The sequence below is a fragment of the Corvus brachyrhynchos genome, unplaced genomic scaffold (assembly GCF_000691975.1).
Source record: "Corvus brachyrhynchos isolate BGI_N302 unplaced genomic scaffold, ASM69197v1 scaffold331, whole genome shotgun sequence".
NCBI classification, from domain to species: domain Eukaryota; kingdom Metazoa; phylum Chordata; class Aves; order Passeriformes; family Corvidae; genus Corvus; species Corvus brachyrhynchos.
Genome location: NW_008237229.1, coordinates 1,787,800 through 1,806,261, shown reverse-complemented (window position 1 = coordinate 1,806,261; position 18,462 = coordinate 1,787,800). Strand labels below are relative to the sequence as shown.

The 18,462-nt window shown below is 38.3% G+C and overlaps 1 protein-coding gene across 4 annotated transcripts in view; it reads left to right on the top strand.

Annotated features, from left to right (window-relative positions):
• Positions 1 to 18,462, top strand: part of SPIRE1 (spire type actin nucleation factor 1) — a 116,190-nt gene that overhangs the window by 75,068 nt on the left and 22,660 nt on the right. For 2 of the 4 annotated variants that reach the window (XM_017729466.1, XM_017729464.1), the window contains exons 4-8: positions 1,007 to 1,090; positions 2,433 to 2,597; positions 9,190 to 9,276; positions 9,649 to 9,778; positions 13,313 to 13,354. In XM_017729466.1, the coding sequence (XP_017584955.1) occupies positions 1,007 to 1,090; positions 2,433 to 2,597; positions 9,190 to 9,276; positions 9,649 to 9,778; positions 13,313 to 13,354 (508 nt within the window). The remainder of the gene's footprint in view (positions 1 to 1,006; positions 1,091 to 2,432; positions 2,598 to 9,189; positions 9,277 to 9,648; positions 9,779 to 13,312; positions 13,355 to 18,462) is intronic. The other 2 variants (XM_017729467.1, XM_017729465.1) reach the window with 1 other exon arrangement.

Below are 18,462 nucleotides of genomic sequence, written 5' to 3'. Positions count from 1 at the left end.
TGACCTGTTGCTGTAGTCTTATAAAATAAAAAAAGGAGTTAGCAGAGGACTTAAATATCCATTTCAGATATATTAGTGAGTACTTAGATAACAGATCAAATTAAACATTTTTAAAGATTTCCTGGAAAACTCTCCATAAAAGTGAAGTGGATTACTGAGAAATTGCTTGTACTGCTGATTCCAAAATACTTCAGTACAGAAGTAAACAAACAAACAAAAAAAGCCTTTTGAATATACAGGTGTTGATGTGTATAAGAAAACTTGTGTAAAGCCACAACCTTCTGTGTTCAGGCTTGCCTGTTCTTTGGTCTGCTGTAACTTTTAACTGGTTTTTGCATTCTTGTTGGTATGATAGCTTTTTATTTTTGCCCCTTTGCACACCATCTTTTCCATATTTGCATGATCTGATCTTGTTCATAAGTAGCTTTTTTCATCTTTGAAAGATGTTTCTCTTCCTCACATGATTTTGTTACTGATATTTCAGAATCTATACCCATGTTATACAGAGTAATTAATTGCAATATATATATTCAATTCTGTCACTATTCAATGTAAAGGATTTCTCATAGTTTATTTCTCCTACAAAAATGAGCTACTTGAATTCAACAAGCATTAATTTTGGTATGAATGGATCTTTATCAAGCTGGTAATACTTTCTGTGTTGTAGCTTAACAGACCTGATGGGTGGTTAAGGTTTTTTTTTCCTGTGCATATAAAAACTTAGGGATATAAACATTTTAATATGTAGTTTTTCCTACAGCACATTATTATCTGAAGTACTTTTATACTCAAAACTTAACATTTGTTCCCAGCATTTAAGGTTAACTTTCCAAGGAAGATAAATATATTCAAATAGTGTTTCAAGTTACTTTTACAGTATTGCTGTTCAAGTCATAAAACATTCAGTAGAACACCTGAACAACATGATACAAGAGATTAAAAATTAAGCTTCAGTTTTACTTGAGAGTAATGCCACTGTTCATTCATTGACTCATTTCATTGGCAGAACCTGAAGAAGATTCAGGAAATGGACAAAGAGGCAAGTGATGAATCCAGCACGGATCTTGATGAACTAAAAAATGCTGACTGGGTAAGACAACAATGGAATAGTGATTCAGCATCACTGCTGGTAGTTTATTTTCTTTATAAAGCTTAACTAAGGCATTATTACCTCCACCCACATGAGACTCCATCTGAAATAGTGTCCATTTCTGTAGCTCCCAACATAAGAAGGATGTGGACCCATTGGATTGAGTCCAGAGGAGGCAACAAAGATGTTCGGAGGGCTGAAGCACCTCTCCTATGGCAACAGGCTGACAGAGCTGGGGTTGTTCAGCCCAGAGAGGAGAAGGCTCCAAGGAGACCTTAGAGCACCTTCCAGTACCTAAAGGAAGCCTCCAAGAGAGCTGGAGAGGGACTTCTTATAAGGACATTTAGTGACAGGACAAGATGGAATGGCTTTAAACTGAAAGAGATTTAGATTAGATATTAGGAAAAATTCAGATTATATATTAGGAAAAAATTCTTTACAGTGAGAGCGGTGAGGCACAGGAACAGATTTCAGCAACCTGGTCTAGTGAAAGATGTCCTTGCCCAGTGCAGGGGGTTGGAACTAGATGAGCTTTAAGGTACTTCCAACTGAAACCATTCTATGATACTGTGTTCAAATCAGTCTCTGCATTTTTTCAGTATATGAATTAATAGTAACTCATGATAAGTTCGAACTAAATGAAGTCTTAAATTTCCTTTGCAGACAGATGAAACAATGCAAGTATCCAAGCAATATATTTTTCCTTAGCCTGTTTTCATGGAGAAGCTTTTGCAGTTCAAAAAGATTACATTTAGACAGGTACCATGCTGACTGCCCTTCAGAGGGGCAGTCAGGCAGTCAGCAGAGCCAGCAGCTGCATTTCTCCACTGATGAACAAAAAGGGCTACAGGGAAACTCTTGCTCAGAAGTAACTTACTGTATTTTCTAGGTACTGTTCTTGCCAGTTTATAGAGGAATATTATGAGGTTCTTGAAAAGTACTGGATTTCAATTTCCCAATCTTCTATCCACCATCTGTTCTTTCTTCTCTCCAGCAATTCTGTTTCACATAAAATGAGAGGGAGATGTTAGTGTGTGGTGCTCTTACAGGCAGAGGAAAAGAAGTTGAGTACTGAGAGGATCAAGACTGCAAGATCCTAGGACTTGGAGTCCATTTCAAAATTTCTATTTAAAGAACAACTTTTGGGATATTTGCAGGAAAGTCCTGGGCAACAAATTTTCTGATTCAATCACTGCTTTAATTCATATAGTAATAGCTATAAGTCTAAAAACTTGGAATATGTGCCTGCAGTATACTTGAAGTGGGAATATAGATGTCAGGTATGTGAGGTGGTATTCAAGGGTAAGGTATCATATATAATTTCTGGCTCTTTTCTCTTCAGGCTCGTTTTTGGGTGCAAGTGATGAGAGATTTACGGAATGGTGTTAAACTGAAGAAAGTTCAAGAGCGTCAGTACAACCCACTGCCAATAGAATATCAGCTCACGCCCTATGAGATGCTGATGGATGATATTAGATCCAAACGCTATACCTTAAGGAAGGTCATGGTAAGTCAAGAGAATCACTGGAGTTTGTCAAATCTGAAATGTTATTTTCCCTTTTTTGTCTTCTTTTTGTCTTTTTGTTTTTCCTGAGAATCTTGAAATTATTTCATATAGGTACTAATGTTCTTGGGGTTTATATGGCATCAAAACTTTGCACAGTGCATTGAGGGAGGGAACATGAAACCAACACATGTACTGTACTTTGTTTTCCATGTGGCAGGCATTTAAAATTCTGAAAGATGTGCCTACATATCATAAGGTTGAACGAATCACTTGTGTTGGGTTTGTGATAACTTTAAGAGTCATCTCAAAAGTCCTGTCATGCTTTCCACTGAGAGATTGTTTTACTCTTCTTATTGGAGAGAACATTTATCTTGAGCTACAACATAGGTTTTGGAATTCCAGAGTGCAAAATGCTACCATGACTGATAATGTGATGGGAAAGGAAGACCTACAGTGGTTGAAAACTGCCTGTATCACAGTGTTTGAAAACTCACATTCCCATGACCTGTTACGAATTTTCAAGGAATAATCTATGTAAAAAAAATTTAAATCTTCCATTTGTAGAAGTTGAGCTCAGTTATTTTCAGCATATTCTATTGTTGCTTTCAAGACAATATGCCACAGCAAGCTGGAGAGTGTTCATGGGTCTCCTCCTCCTAGATCCTCATAAAGGTGCATGTAAAACTGACTTGAGGAACTCTTCTTATGAGAACCCATTTGATATTTACTGGTATCTCCCTGTTCTTTTTGTCCTTTAGGGTTATATTTTTTTTCAACATTGAGATGTTCTTCCTGATCGTCTAGCAACTGATCTAAAGGCTGTCTTATCCCTAGTAGGATATTTTAAATCCCTTTGTCAGAGGCATGTATTTGGTCAATATCAATATTTATACCTTATGCTTACTTAATTTCACCTGTCATTAGTTACAGTGGAAGCACTGTCATAGAATATTCAGTATTCACATGTTTACTTTCCTGACAAATCCTCACACAGTGAGAAAGCTGTGATTCCACCAAAAAAAAAGCAGAGGGGGGGGTGGGGGGCTGAGGGAGACAGGTGAGAGAGGCAGAAAGTGTGTAGTATTAATGCTTTTTATGTTTGAGCTGAAAATACTTTCCTAATCAAGATCTGGATTTAGACTATCCGATTGTATGTATTTTCTGCAGCAGATGTTGCTTAAATGTTAAATCAGTAGGGTAAAATACATACCCAGGTAATGATGTTATCTGTCTTGCCCTAACTGTTCAGAGAACCGTGCTAAGTGTTCTACTACCCGCTGCAACAGAGGAGTAGTCCCCTCAGGACCTTGATTACTGTATGCAATCAGGACAGTAGTTTTGTTTGAATTGGAGCCCCTGGGTCATCTAATTTTGCTTTTGTAAGACTAGCTTTTAATTCATCTTCTGCTAAGCAAGCTCCTGCCTCTTCAGAAGAGATTTCCTTCATTATGTGGTACATCTTGGGGGCACAGCTGCTGCTCCACTCATCCAGACTCTGGCTCTGTGTAAAATCCCTACAAGCATCTATTTTTGGCCTGCTATCTTGTCTTCTAGATAGATTGTCCAAAGTGAACTCTGGGCATAAATACAAATAGAGGTAACCATCAGCTGCAGGTATAGTACCTGTAGGGCTGTCTGTGATGCAATTGCTGGCTTAGTCTGACAACTGCTGATGACACTACGTTACAAAAATCACTTTCTTACTGGAAGCCTTACATTCAGTAATTTGGATCCTGCTGCAGGGTCTGCTTGAAGATTGTGCTAAGCATGTTCAAAAATAAGAGTGCAGCATGATGTGAAATGTGTGGGACCTGAAGGATTCACACAGAACTGCAAGTTTAGTTATACTACATAGATACAGCATCTTCTAGCTGACTGTCACAAGTTGAAGCTGATTATATGGACTCCCATCAGCAGAAACCCTTGTGGTTCTTGAGAAGAGGAGAAAAGGTTGAGGATCCTGAATCTGAATTTTAAAGCAGTCTAGGAAAGATGGATTTCTTTCTATCATGCAAAATGGATGTTCAACAAAATTTGTATTAAATGTAATTATTGCTTTAAATTTGTGGGTAGTAATTTTAGACTTGGTTGCTTGTGTGAATACATATCCTACTAATGATAACAAGAGGTTAAATAAAATTTTAAAGTAATAAGTAGTTTTTTTAAGTAAATGAAGTGCAACATTAAATCTTTAGTGTTCTTTTTATTAATCTGATGCTGTGTTTAAAAGAGTAGCTTGATCTGTCCCTGACTGCTCACTACTGTGAGTAGAAATTAAGGAAGGAACAGATGTTCCTGTTAGACCATATTTTGGTGTTTCAGCTTGCTGTGCTAACTGACAGCAGTAACTGGAGCTTCCTGTTCTCACCCATTGTTATAGTGCAAATATTTGAAATGTTTTGAAGATGTAAAATGTCAAATTCTGGGCTTTTGGTAAATAACTGGTTTCATTTGTTTCAGTGACGTTGGCGTTTCTATTTCAGTACATCTGAAAATAATTTCAGATTTGTCATCTTTCTATCCTGAGGCAAGAGTCCTCGTTGCTGCAATTGTTGTGGGAGCAAGATAGCTTTCATTCTAGAATTTTATAATCTTTAAGTATCTACCTTAGAGAGATTTAATAGCTTTCTTCACCTATGGAGCACCCACTCCCACAAAAGCTAAAAGCTGTGTACATTGGTAGAGTCAACACATGAAAATGGAGACATTTAATAATTAAATTATCCTTGCAGGCTTAATTTTTCTTTATTACTCATATGTGTTGAGCTACAGATTTTAATTTCACAGTGCTTCACAATTAGCTCTCCTTTCTGCCCATCTCCCCACCCCTCCAAGATATGCACCGTTCACTTATTTCTTCAGCAATGCTTATTGAACAGTAACTGATGTCTCCTACATTACTGACTCAATACATGCCTCTCAGGTACTTCTATGGCCTCTCCAAACTCAGCATTATGTTACATAGCAGTTACATCCTTTGTAGGTACCAGCACTCTTGTCTTCATATTTGGGCTCTTCACGAGTACCTGTCATGTAGTCTGGTATTAGCTTGGCCATGTTGCAGAAGGGGAATTTAAGCATATAGGTTGAAGCCATTATTATCAAAAATATCCAGTAATTTGAATGTCTACACTGAGAATCCTGAACATGTTTTTTTTTTGTTTTGCTTGGGGTTTTTTTGGGGGGGAGGGGGGTTGGTTTGTTTGTTTGTTTTGGTTTTGTTTCTTAATTTATTTCTTTGCAGTATTTAACATCTTAACAGTACTTAGGTTAATTGCAGTAACAGCTGTGCACAGAGAGTATTTTCATAAGCAAGTTTTCATATGCTTCAAGCAGGCCATAGAGAATGTGAGCACAGGACTTTGACCAGTTTGTCCAGCTGGGTGTTGTAGAGTCTGTTGTTCTCTTACACACAGTTCTGACTTGGTTGTGGTGAGTTGCTTTCAGCAGGGAAACTGTGCTTTTCATTTTACACCTTCAATACATGTTTCTACAGAAGTGTAGGAGTCATCCTAGGTAGAGCAGAGAGCTTTACAGTTCCTAATTGTGCTTTAGGGGTATTCAGAGGAGGGACTCTGTGTAAGTACTGTGGTTACCATGTGGTATCATGAAATTGTTTCTGCAATCGATGTGCAGGAACAGCAGTGTGAGTACAGTGCCTCACGATGGGAAGTACCAAAGCACTTCATTCTTGGACACTGCTGCTTGTGCTTGCTGTAGGGTGTCAAATGCTGTGTAACAACTGTGTTAAATAAACACTACCCTATTTGCATAATGCAAAATCATAAATAGATATCTACTGATCAATACTGTAATTCACCACAGACCTTTATCATGAGCTGTTCTGAAAATGATGTTGTGTGTCCCCTCTGTCATTTTCAGTGTCCATGCAATTTCCTTTTAAATGAAAATTTCTAGATAGAACAAAATAATATCAGTTTCCTGTTGACTATTATTTAAAGATAGCACTCTCCTACTCGTTGCTGACACCTTTTCTAGCAAAACAAACAAATAAATGGCTAAGATAATTGAATGTCAGTGATAGGTGTTGTTATATCAACAATGTTTCTTGTTTGGGATCACCATTTTTAAAGCTTTGGGCTTCAGCCAAAGGTAACTAAGTAACATTTGCCATTCTTTTTTTAATTGCAAATCCATATTTATATACTAAAATGTGATGGTAGCAGGTTGTTGGTAGATGATGACATGCAGATTTTTGTGTGCATTAGCTATTTAGATCTCTACATTTATGTTTGATTTTTATAATAATTGGTTAAGCTTTCTTCACACTGCCAGTTTTAATGCATATTGTTGTACAAAAGCTGTTTTACACACATGAAGACTTAGGATAGTTTTACTGTGTTTTGAGATATTTATCCAAATACTGTTTTGTAGTTGGGGCCAGCCTGGTATGTGGAGAGAAAAAAAAATCCCATAAACTTGTTCCTTGTCGGTTTTTTCCCCTGCATGTATCATGGCTGCATCTGTGCAATGTCTCTGATTTAGACTTTAATCAAGAGCCATGAATTTTAATTAAGTAAAAGTAAAGGATACATTTGAAGTTGCTCACTACAGAGAGAGTTAGTTTGAGTAAATAAATAGATCTAGTGTGAACAGAGAGGATAAAAGTTTCCCTTCAGTATCTTTCATGTCAGTATCTTGTTTGGGTGCCAAGTATGAGAAGGTGGATTCTGCCACTGGCGCTTCAGCTTGGGGCTTGTTGGCTTCAAAACATCCACTTTCTTGGCCACCAGCTCCCCATGTATCCTGTGGAAAATCACTTAAGCAAATCCTACATTTCTCCTTTTCCAGTAAGATGGTAATACTGATACTAATTATACCCTGGTGGCATTAAGTCAGGGCCTAGAGTGCCCTGAGGTGAAAGGCTCAGAGCCATGTATTATTTATTGACTATTGTCATGCAGAGGGTTGTTCCCCAAGGTTTGAACAGAGATTATCAGTTTACAAAACGGCTGTTCTGATGGTAATAATTCTCAACTTCAGCTATCAACTTTGACATCTGATGAACAGTAGCTCAGGGAAGAGAGACTTCTCATTTCATTAACAATCTTCCAGGGCACGCTGGCCTCAAAAAGTTGCTCAGTCTTTGAACAGAAGAAATCAATCACATCCCTTAAAATAGTATTCTCCTCATCAGGAAATGTCAAATCATGGTTTAGTATAAACCTTTTCCATTTTAATTTTTCTGCACTATTTTTAAGCAGATGATGCATGTTGCAGAGTTTAGCAGCTTGTTGTTCTTTGCCAAGCAACATGAAATTCACTCTTAGGAAACTAAGGAGGGTGGAACAAATAGAGTTTGGACTGTGTCTGGGGTAGGATATCTCCAGAAGGAGTCCTCAGGAAAGCAATTAAATGCTCCCCAGGAGGGACTCTGCATCTGATTTCTCAGAGGTAAAGGGATGAATCTTCTTGGGGAGGCTGTCACTTAGCCTCAGCCTGGAAACTGGGCATGCCTGAGGTGAGCAGAGCTTGTATGGAAGCTGCATGGCATTGGTGAAGTTCAATTAGGGATCATATTCAGGTGACCTTATGGACATTTAAACTCCTTTTTGTGATGGCAGTAATCCTTCTTGTTAACAAAAGGGTATGTGATTTGGCAAACCAGACATGTGTCTTTACATAGGTTTTTTGGCTACAGAGTTTGTATGAGTAGAGTCCCACAAAAAAAAAAAAAAAAAAAAAAAAAAAAAAAAAAAAAAAAAAAAAAAAAAAAAAAAAAAAAAAAAAAGGCAACTGACCCTTAAAAAAGAAAAAAGAATCTGAAATATGGGACACTTGGTCTAAGCAATATAGTGTCATAGTGTCATGGAAATTTCTGTCACATTGGAGGATAGGGCTGATAGCCAGCTACTGTGCAGTAAGAGGAGGTGGCAGAAGGATATATATGACGTAGGATGATCTCTTACGCCTGACAGTGTGCTTGGGCACTCTGCTCTATGAAGTCTGAACCTGGCAGTTGTTTCTTTTTAAGCAAATCCATACACTTATTCCCAGCTTACAATTTGTACATTCTTCGTATGATAGGAAAACTTCCATTCCCTTCTTTAAATCCTGTACATATAGTGAATTGATGACTCTTCCCTGTGATGTCTTGTATATGGTCTTACATCTAAATGAGGTATCAGAGAAAGAAATGTCTGTGTCTCTGGAGAAAACCAAACAAAAAAGCAAACAACCCCCACCCAGCCCCTCTTCTACAGAAATATGGGATTTACAGCGAGGAAATGTACTTCTCCCATAGACACAATTGCAGCCTTGACGTTTGATTTCATCATCATCATATTCAAAATCCTAAATATTGCTGCTTAAAGCTGCTGCAGTTGGAGTTATTTTGCAGCTATCAGCAAAGCTGAAAAGCTGCTACATACTTTTTTTGCTTGCCTGTGCTCTGCATATGGATTGTTGCTCTGCTTAGGACTGGTGAGGTTTTACGTCTGGTGCAGGTATCAGAACACAGCAGCTCTGTCAGGCTTGTTGTGAGTTTTCAATTTATCTCATCTGCATGAATACCAATGTGGAACAAAGCTATATATATATACATATATATATTTCACTTTCTCTTTTCCAGGTCAACGGTGACATCCCACCTCGATTAAAAAAGAGTGCCCATGAAATAATCCTGGATTTCATCCGATCGCGACCTCCATTAAATCCTGTATGTAATCCAGTGGGCTTCATTCCTAACAAAACAGTGTCTTTTTAAAGCATGTTTGGTTCCAACAAATATGTAAATACGATATTTTCTGCCTGGGCTTTCAAAAATGTTGTCTTCTGTATATAGAACAGGATCCCTTAAAAGAACAGTGTGTAACATGTTGCACATACCAATTAACAGCTGTTATTGCCAGCAGCCCTTTATCTCTGGAAATCATGATGCATATAACCCTCTTTCAATTTATGTTGAGGTTTGAAACTGAGCGCATGTAAAATCACATCACAGCATTCCACATTTTTTTCCAAAAAAGTGTGAAATCTTCTTTCAAGGAAGCACTTCTTAATGTAAGTACGATTGTCTCTGTATCCCAAGGCCTCAGCAAGGAAACTGAAACCAACGCCACCACGGCCCCGCAGCCTCCATGAAAGGATCCTGGAGGAGATCAAGGCAGAGAGGAAGTTACGTCCAGTCTCCCCTGATGAGATAAGGCGTAGCAGGCTGGGTAAGCACGTGGCCAGTTTTTACCTGCAGCATCCACAGAAAACTTCCCACATAAGAAGCAGCAATTGTAGCTACATCTGTGCAGATGTCATGGAAGACAAAATTACTCCTTCAGAAGAAGAAAGAACCTACAGCCTTTTCTAGGGCTATGCAATCTTTGTGCTTAGTTATATTTTAAAATATGAAACTGAATGGTTCAGCTTGATTCCATTCAAGTTTTTAGTGTAAGTACTAGGTAAATGGAATGGTATTGTGTTGCTTGTTGCACATGACAGTTAATGTTAGATTTGCTCAGAATGGAACAGGTATTGCTTGTCTCTAGTGCAGTATACCTTGCCTATCTGCAAGTACTCTTTACATGTCGATTTTTAATTAATTTATTCTCTTTGTTCCCTGTTGTTAGCATCATCAGCTTCTTCATTTAATTTAAAATTTGCTTTTATTTTGTTTACTGAATCTGTTGCATTTATTTTGAATCTAAGTCTCTGTTTCCTTTTCCAAGTTATGGAAAATGTGTTTGTAGGTCTTTTTATGGGAAAATAATTTGACTTGCACTGAAAAGCATTTCATTTCTGCGGTGTAGTTTCAGCAAACCACTATGAAATGATACCAGTACTATGCTATGCACCAGTTTGCATTAGTTCAGTGGTTCTGATGCCAGCAGCATGACAAATACAGTCCTACGTAGTGACTTAGATTGCTTTAAGAGTACTGTATTTATCTGTATCAGAAAAACTGAAGTAGCTGAATTTTTAAAGAGCAAATGTCAAGTCTTATGGCTGAAAAGCGTGGAAAAAATCTGCATACGTACTCTCTGTCACCGCCTTTTGAAAGATATTTGTGCTTGCCACATGTGCTCGAAGGCACTGGACCAGATTCAAGTGGATTGTGACAACCCATTGTCTCTGAAGAAAACAATTTCATCAGTCTTGCTTTGTTGCATTGTTTTTGAAGTGCTTGATGGAGTTTGGGGAATGCTTGGGTGTGTTAGTAAGAGCACGATGCTTTGAATATTGTTTTTTGGCCTTCCAGTTTCTGGTCTGGATTCAGTTGATGTTTGCTGTAGCAATTAACATTTCTCACAGGCCTAGACTTCTTTCCAAATGTAGGAAGCTTATAAAAATACGGAACGATTCCTTGCTTTTCTTTCAAACATTCAGTTTCAGTGTTTTAAATGGTCTCCTTCTGGGAACTGTCATGTTGTCTCAAGGGCAGCAAACTTGATCTAATGAATCTTTACCATTTCTAACTGATATAAATGGCATCAAGGCCAGTTAGTAAACAGTTTCTAAAACTGATATTAAATTTTGAATCACTACTGCTTAGGACTTCTGGACTGATTTCAAGGCATTGCCTCTGGTGAGGGATACCTGTCTTCCATTAATTCTTCACTTTTTTTAAAAGCATTAAATTTCTGTGTTTTGGAATTGGGTAATTCCTCTTAAATCCAGTGAATTGACTGGATAAATGCCGTATTAATGGAGTTGTAAAAGTGGATGCATGCAAGCTTTTTTCCAGGTATGTATTAACTGCTGGTATGAAGAACTAAAAAGACCAAAGGCCTTTAAGACAATTTTCCTTATGTTGACATTTAAGGTTTTGTTCTTTCTCACAAGTGGAATGATTGTTACACCCAAAGTTCCTTTTAAAAAAGAATGTGCTTGTGCAGATTGGGAATAGAGTAATGTTAGTGGCATTCAGTGTGGCACAAATAGATCTGCCATACAGTTTAAATGACCACTGAATGTAATTTAGTGTAACAACATGTAGGGTAATGAGACTTAAGGATTATAAATCTAAGTAGAAACACCATGTGGAACACTTGCACCATCTGGACAGAAATGTTTGTTGCTGTTAAAAAGGAGAAAAAAACCAGCACATTACAGTGATGTATTCAGGAGCATAAGGTGTGTTTCACTTGTCCCAGAGTTACTCCTTTTTGCTCAGTTTATACAGTCAGGAGCGCAACTGCACTTGACTTTTGGGGTGAGTGAGGGCTCTACTCTTGCTGCTCCTCCTCTGTGGTAAGAGTGTACCTATGGCATGTGCTCCCCAGCAGCCACAGACTTTGTCCCTCTGCTCTACACAACACATGGTACAGGTAAGATTTTCTCTACCGTGGCCAGTCTCAATCTACAGCTTCTTTGGAAATGGGGTTGAACTGCCCTCACAAAGGGGGAGGTCTGAGTAGAGGAGTTGGAGTGAGCTTTCAAATGACTTCATAAAATCATCAGTGTGAGCCATCAAGACAAGCACAGCCTTGAGGTACATGTCCTTTTAATTAAAAGCATGGATTTGTGACTCAAGCAAGTGGAGCTAATGGAGCTTGGAGAAAATTTTGTTTCATGTTCAGGTTTTATCAATACCTCAGCATCAGGTGATAAACACCCTTATGCTTTAAGAAGTATTTGCCTTTATGCTAAGTTTGGACAGAAATTTAGATACTGTTTCTGTAGCTGTTACCTGTGGATGATGTCTAGTTAATGAATGCAGAAAAAATTCCCTGACTCCCAAATTTAGCTCTGAGTCAGCCACCTACTGCATGCACCAGTTTAAATTATTCTCATGAGCAAAACTTGTCCCAGTACAACCTTTTTATAAACATCTTTTAGGGCAGTGGTATGTGTGTCTGACAGGCCCTTTCTAGCAGCTTGCAGGTTTATCACCTGTCAAGTAAGACACATAAGCTGATTTCAGTTTTGATGCACTTTTGCGCATTCTTGTCACTGGGCTTGGCCTGCTTATCTGGATTAGCGCATGGAAGTTTTGTTTTCAGTTGAAGGATATTTTGAGGGTCTGCTCTCTGAATACACTGTTTAATTGGAAATACAGATAGGTCTTTACAGAAATGAAGAACATCTGACCACTTTCTTATCTAACAATAAAATTATCAGAGGCCCAGGAAGAAGAGAATAATATTACAGATGCATTCTAAAGGCTAAGTGCACCTAAGGTTTTTAAAAAGAACAGGAATCAGCACAAATCAGATTTTGTTTGGCCTTTTTTTCCATCCTCTTCAAGAAAACTACTGCTCAAGCTTAGCTTGGGTGTCTCTCTTTATTAGTTTAATTATAATCATTGCAGATTATGCTTAAAAAAATTAGAAATATCTTTATTTCAGGTCACTGAAACTTGTGTGAAATGTGGCTTTGTGCTTTCAATTTTTTTTTCAGCTCTTTCTCTCCTCTCTCTCTCTTTCTCTTTTCCCTGTTCCTCTTTCATTGTGATTTTATTTTAAAATATTAAATTTTTCAGATATTTGTCTCTCGGTTTGATATTTGATTTATTGAATTCCAAATATCTTAATTTACTAGTAATATAATTGCTCTGTTTGCGAGTCCTGTTTATGCTGCTGTAGTTTTCAGACTTTGAGCTTTACTACAGTAAAGCAGTAGTACGTCTGACACATTTTGGATTTAAGCAAGAGAGTCCAAAATGTCTCAAGTGGAGTTAATATTTTGTTTTCATTATCCCTCTGCTTTTCTAATAGCTGAATCATTTTCTTTTTTTGTTGTGTTTGTTTCTTTTTTTACAGCAATGCGGCCACTTAGCATGTCTTACAGTTTTGACTTGTCAGGTAAAATGTGCTACACCATTTACGCCATTTAACCACTGATGTGGTTCTTGTGCTTATTGTGAAATTTGTTCCGTCTGTTTGTTGAATTCCCATCTAAGAAAGAAACTTGAAGGGATTCTTCCAAGATATGGTCAGTGAAAATGAAAAATTTAGATGAATTAGTTATTAATACTTGTATTTTCCTTGCTACAAAAGGATGCCTTGGTACAGGAAACATCGGCATTTCACCTGAAATACAAAGTGTATTCATCAGAGTGCTGAAATTCTGCTTAAATAAATAACCAAAATAAGGTGGTCCAGAACTATTCCAGACTTGTAAAAGGATTGCAGAATACAGCATCACCTTCAAGTCTGATTTATTTATTTATAAATCTGACTTTTGTGTCTTTGCACTCACTTTTTGACTAGCCCATCTTTTGCAGTACTTCATTTCTCACCAGGATCCTAAAACTAGCTTTGAACTCATCTACCTTTCTAGATTAAATTAAATATACCTATGTATATTAATCTAGAAAGAAACTGTCAGTTCTACAGTGTCTTTACAGTGAAAGCTTCATAAGCTATGAAATCAAAGACATTCACTAACAAAAAGGCTAAACCTTCCTTCTTTACTCATTAGCAAAAGAAGGTTTGCTGGTAATAGCTGGTGCAGAGGATTCAACAGGTGACCCTTCATCAACTAACTAGTATCAATTTTCACATTTCCTCTGGGGAGCCATTAGTAAGGGCATGCAGCAACTGTATGAACCTGTTCCTCTTTGGAGACAGCAATGTCAGACAGCCTGGTAGCCAGAAAATAAATTCATTCCTTCCTCATTATGCACTAACTTTCCAGGATGCTCAGGCCCAAAATTTCCAGCGTTGATGTTGGAAATAATCAACATCAGCCTCAAAGCTTTGTCAGCAGAGGAGATAGCTAGCTCTTACCTAATTTCCCCTAGGTGACTCCCAAAGAAGTCTCCAAATCATTCTCTTTGTACCACCTCCCCTCCTTCGAGTTACATGTAGAAACATCTCATCTGGGACTTTTGCAGAGTTCACATCCTCAGTTTTTTCATGCATCCTTTAGCCTCCTCTGGTTATTTTCCCCACAGAAAGGCATCATCTGACTGAAATGCTGGCATATTGTGAACTAGAAAGACCATATAAAAGTTTTAGATTACTATAACTTAAAAAATACAGCAGTTACGTAATACAGGAACACAGTTCACAGGTGACGTATCTGTGAACGTGGCTCCCTGTTCTGACTGAGCCAAGGAAACAGCTTGCCACTGTTGTGAGGGGAGGAGAGACTATCACTGCTTAGGCTCCCCTCTAAGCATGTGATTTTCCCCCTTCTCTGTGCCACTCCTGCTCATTTATTCACAAGAGGACCTTGTTAAACTCATGTAACCAGGAGCAAACACTTAAATTTTTTTTTTGCCAGGTGGTTTTTCTGCTCTTTTAGTGATTTAAACCTGCCTACTGTCTGATCAGAGGATCACAGCTGGCTGGGGAGGGCAGCTGATGAGCATGGGTGAAAGGGAGGAAGGAACAGGCTCTGCCATCAGAGACGGTGACAAGCTGTTAATGCAGCTCAAGCCTTTTTGTGAAACCTTACACTCGTGGTGTATGGTGCTGCTACTACAGCTGTCTGCTGGGATTCAAATTACATATGTACATGGCATCATATTTTACTTCACTGAAAGCTGCATGGTCCCCAGGGCCTCAGATAGCAGCGTAAACAGGCAAACTTGAGTTTTCAAAGAGTATTGCTACTTTCAGATATGCCAAAAGTTCCTTCAGTTTTAAGGAAATAAAACCGAATATGCCAATGGCCAGCTAAATGGAAAGGTTCAGATCTGTCCTTCTGCCTGTGTTGGTCTGTTTCTTCTTTTGCCTTTTAGTTCTAAGAATTCTGAGACATCCTCATTTGTTTAAATCCAAACAATATTTTGTAATCCATTAATTCATAACCATAATATTTTGATTTTGAAGAAGTAGCTTTAACAATCTGTACTGTACTTGGATTTGTTGGTTTTGACTGACCACTGAAGAACTCTTCCTGGTTTCTTTATCCATCTCCCAAATGTGATTGGTTTTGCATTTTCAAGTCATGTGGTTCTCAGCAAGTAGCATCATATGGCGTGACCGAGTGATCTGATAAAGTGTCCTTAGAAGTAAATTCGGGATGATTAAAAGATTCCAGTTAGGTAGATGTGAGACACTAGATGAGCAGTACAAGCGAATTAGTTGGGTTGGGATATTGATTGTAAGCAGATAAGCAGTAATTTTGGACACGGTTGCGTTGTGTGCTTTTACTTTTTTCATTATTTTAGAGGCAGAGAGGCTGTACTGTGCTTTCATCACTGTTTGCACACACTTGCTTTTTCACTGCTTTCATTGCTCTCTGCTTGATGGAATTGCTGTCACAAAATACCCACAAACCAGCTGAAAAAGAGAAGGGTTTCCTGCTAAGCGCTAAAGGACCGGTGCAGGTTTATATTATTCATACTGCCTGCAATGGGGAGGATGCAGAATCCTGAGAAGACTTTTGCTGGCACCGAGCTGGTGTAGTTGGTGTGTCACAGGGCCCAGCTCCATGTATCTGCCTGCTGTTCTTCTGAAGAGGAGAGGAGGGGCTCCTGGGGTCTCCTTTTACACTGCTTTTTCCTTCTGGTAGAATAGAAGGAGCAAGTGGGAGCCACCTGTAGTGAGTTACCTGAGAGGTACTCAGATAACAGCTAGGGACCAGGGCAGTCATTGCCCACTTCGTCTAATAGAAAAATAGCTGAAAAGTAGCTTCATTTCAATGCAGTGCTGAATGCAGCTCAAAAGATGTGTCATTCCCACTCTTAACACTCAAGTTCTTACGTCAAAGGTGTGTGCATTGCTGCTTTGAAGTTATTTCAGAAACAGTTTGTACATTTTGACGGAAAGGGGGAACTGGGAGGTGTGCAGGGAGAGAAGAAAAAGGAAACTGAAACGTTTAACACCAAATTTCATGGGGATTATTACTTATAGATTATGTCTGCCTCAGACCAGTGGGAGGAAAAGATGCAAACACAGCAAAAGACTGATTTATTAGTTCTCAGGTTTGAATTCAGCATCTGAAGTCCACTGAAAGGAACACATCTCTGTTGCCTTTATTCATTATGTAGTATTTCCCAATATGTTATCAACCAGCAAAAAGCAAACTTGTATTAATTCTGGAATTCCATTTTAGCCTTCTTTTAATCTCAGTGTAAAAAATTATAATCCTGAGGAGTACATTTTCTGTATAGAACAAAATTCAGGTTTCTGTCATCACTCTTGGCCGAGGAGAGCTGGTTAGGAAGCAGACAGCATATGGTTACATGACTGCTGAGGTTTGCATGTAATTTTTTGTGGTCTGCTTAATTCCTTGTTTCACAGGAGACATAATCTTACATGCAAATAAAGGCACATTTCATATTATCCTACGGTGGGGTTTTTCTGTCTCCCCTTTCCTGAGCCTGGTCAGGGAAGCCCAATGCAACGATCAAGTAATCAAATCAAGACCTTGCCTTCTTTCATTTGCTTGTTGTAATGACAGCTTAGAGAAAAACTCCAAAGAAACCAAACACATTCATCCAATTTGCAGGTACTGTTCACTGTACTTGCTGCCTGAAAACACAGAGAAATGACACTCCCCCAGTGTGTCTGACTCTCTAATAAATTCTTAACCCCAGGCTACTACTCACACAAGCATTCTTAAATATCATTGGAATCATCTTCAGAACATTACATGTTCTGTGAACCTAGAGATTGTAAACTATTATCCATTTTTTAAAAAATAAATTTAGGTTTTGTTTCTAAGAATTGCCCATTGATTTTTTCCATCATGTTCATATTTATAAGATTTAGTCTATTTGTTGTTTCTGACTTGTTTATCCTGATTAATTTTATCTTGTTTATGATGATGTACGATTATTTTTGTCACCTGCTAATGTTTCTGTTTCCTGAACAGATCACTAAAATAGCTTAAACAAATTAATCATTTTTTGGTCTATATCTGCTAACAGATTCTGGTTTTAATTTAGGAACAAGGTATTTTTCTTGAAATCTGTTTGTTGAAACTCAAATGTCATGATCTTTTCCTTAAATTATGATAATCCACTTATTCACATGTATCCAGTGCTGTAAGTGCAAGAATGATAAACTGAATTTGATTGCCCAAATGGATTTTATAGATTGGATAGTTTTCTAATTTTAGTCTTTTTTTATTATTATTCTTTTGTACTTGCAAGCTGTAAAAACTCCCTGGGTTTTTTTCTCTAGAGGAAAGAATGGTGATAAATGACATTTCCTACTGAAGAAACCTTGAAAACAAGTGCTATGTTGGATTGTCTTCTTGAATCACCTAAAATTTCTTTGATATTTCAAGAAGACTTGAATCAACATATGAGCAACTCAGCAATATGTATGAACAACTCATGTATGCCTGACTTTAAATATATCTGGATTAGGCTTCATAGATAGTGATTGGCTACATAAATTACATTCAAAATGGACCAGAGATTTCCATTTCTGAGGCCTAAAGAAAATGAGCCTAAATTCCTAGGGGGGGAAAAAAAAAAGCCAGCAAACAAACAAACAAAAACCACCAAAAACCAATTTATGATGTGAAAACATGTTTTATCACCTGCCACAGGGGATGTCTGGTGGTGTCCCCCCTTTTTCCTTTTCCCAGGCTTATTGTGTGTTTTAGTTTTTGGCAGGAAGGCAATGCTGTTGGCCTTCCCATTGTTTATTCTGCCAGTGAGTCCAGCAGTGCTTACAGGCCATTCTTCACCCTCCCTACCATCAGGCAGGGGAGTCCCCACCCAGGAGGGTTAGGGGAGAAGTGGCACCACCTTTGGCTGTTTGTGGGTGGTGCTGGGGCTGCTTCCTTGGACAGTCTGTTCAGGAACCACCTTGTGCCATCCAAAGACAAATCACAGGTTTTTCTCTTGCTCATTTGGGAAACCCAGAACTTCTTCAATCAACTACATGCCAGCTAGGTATGAGGTGTCAAGAAGTGGCATTGGCAGCAGGGAGGGGAGGCAGTTTGGGTTTTGTTTTCCTGCTGTCCCTTTCTTGGGTTGCGTTGAGGTGCTATTAGAGCAGGC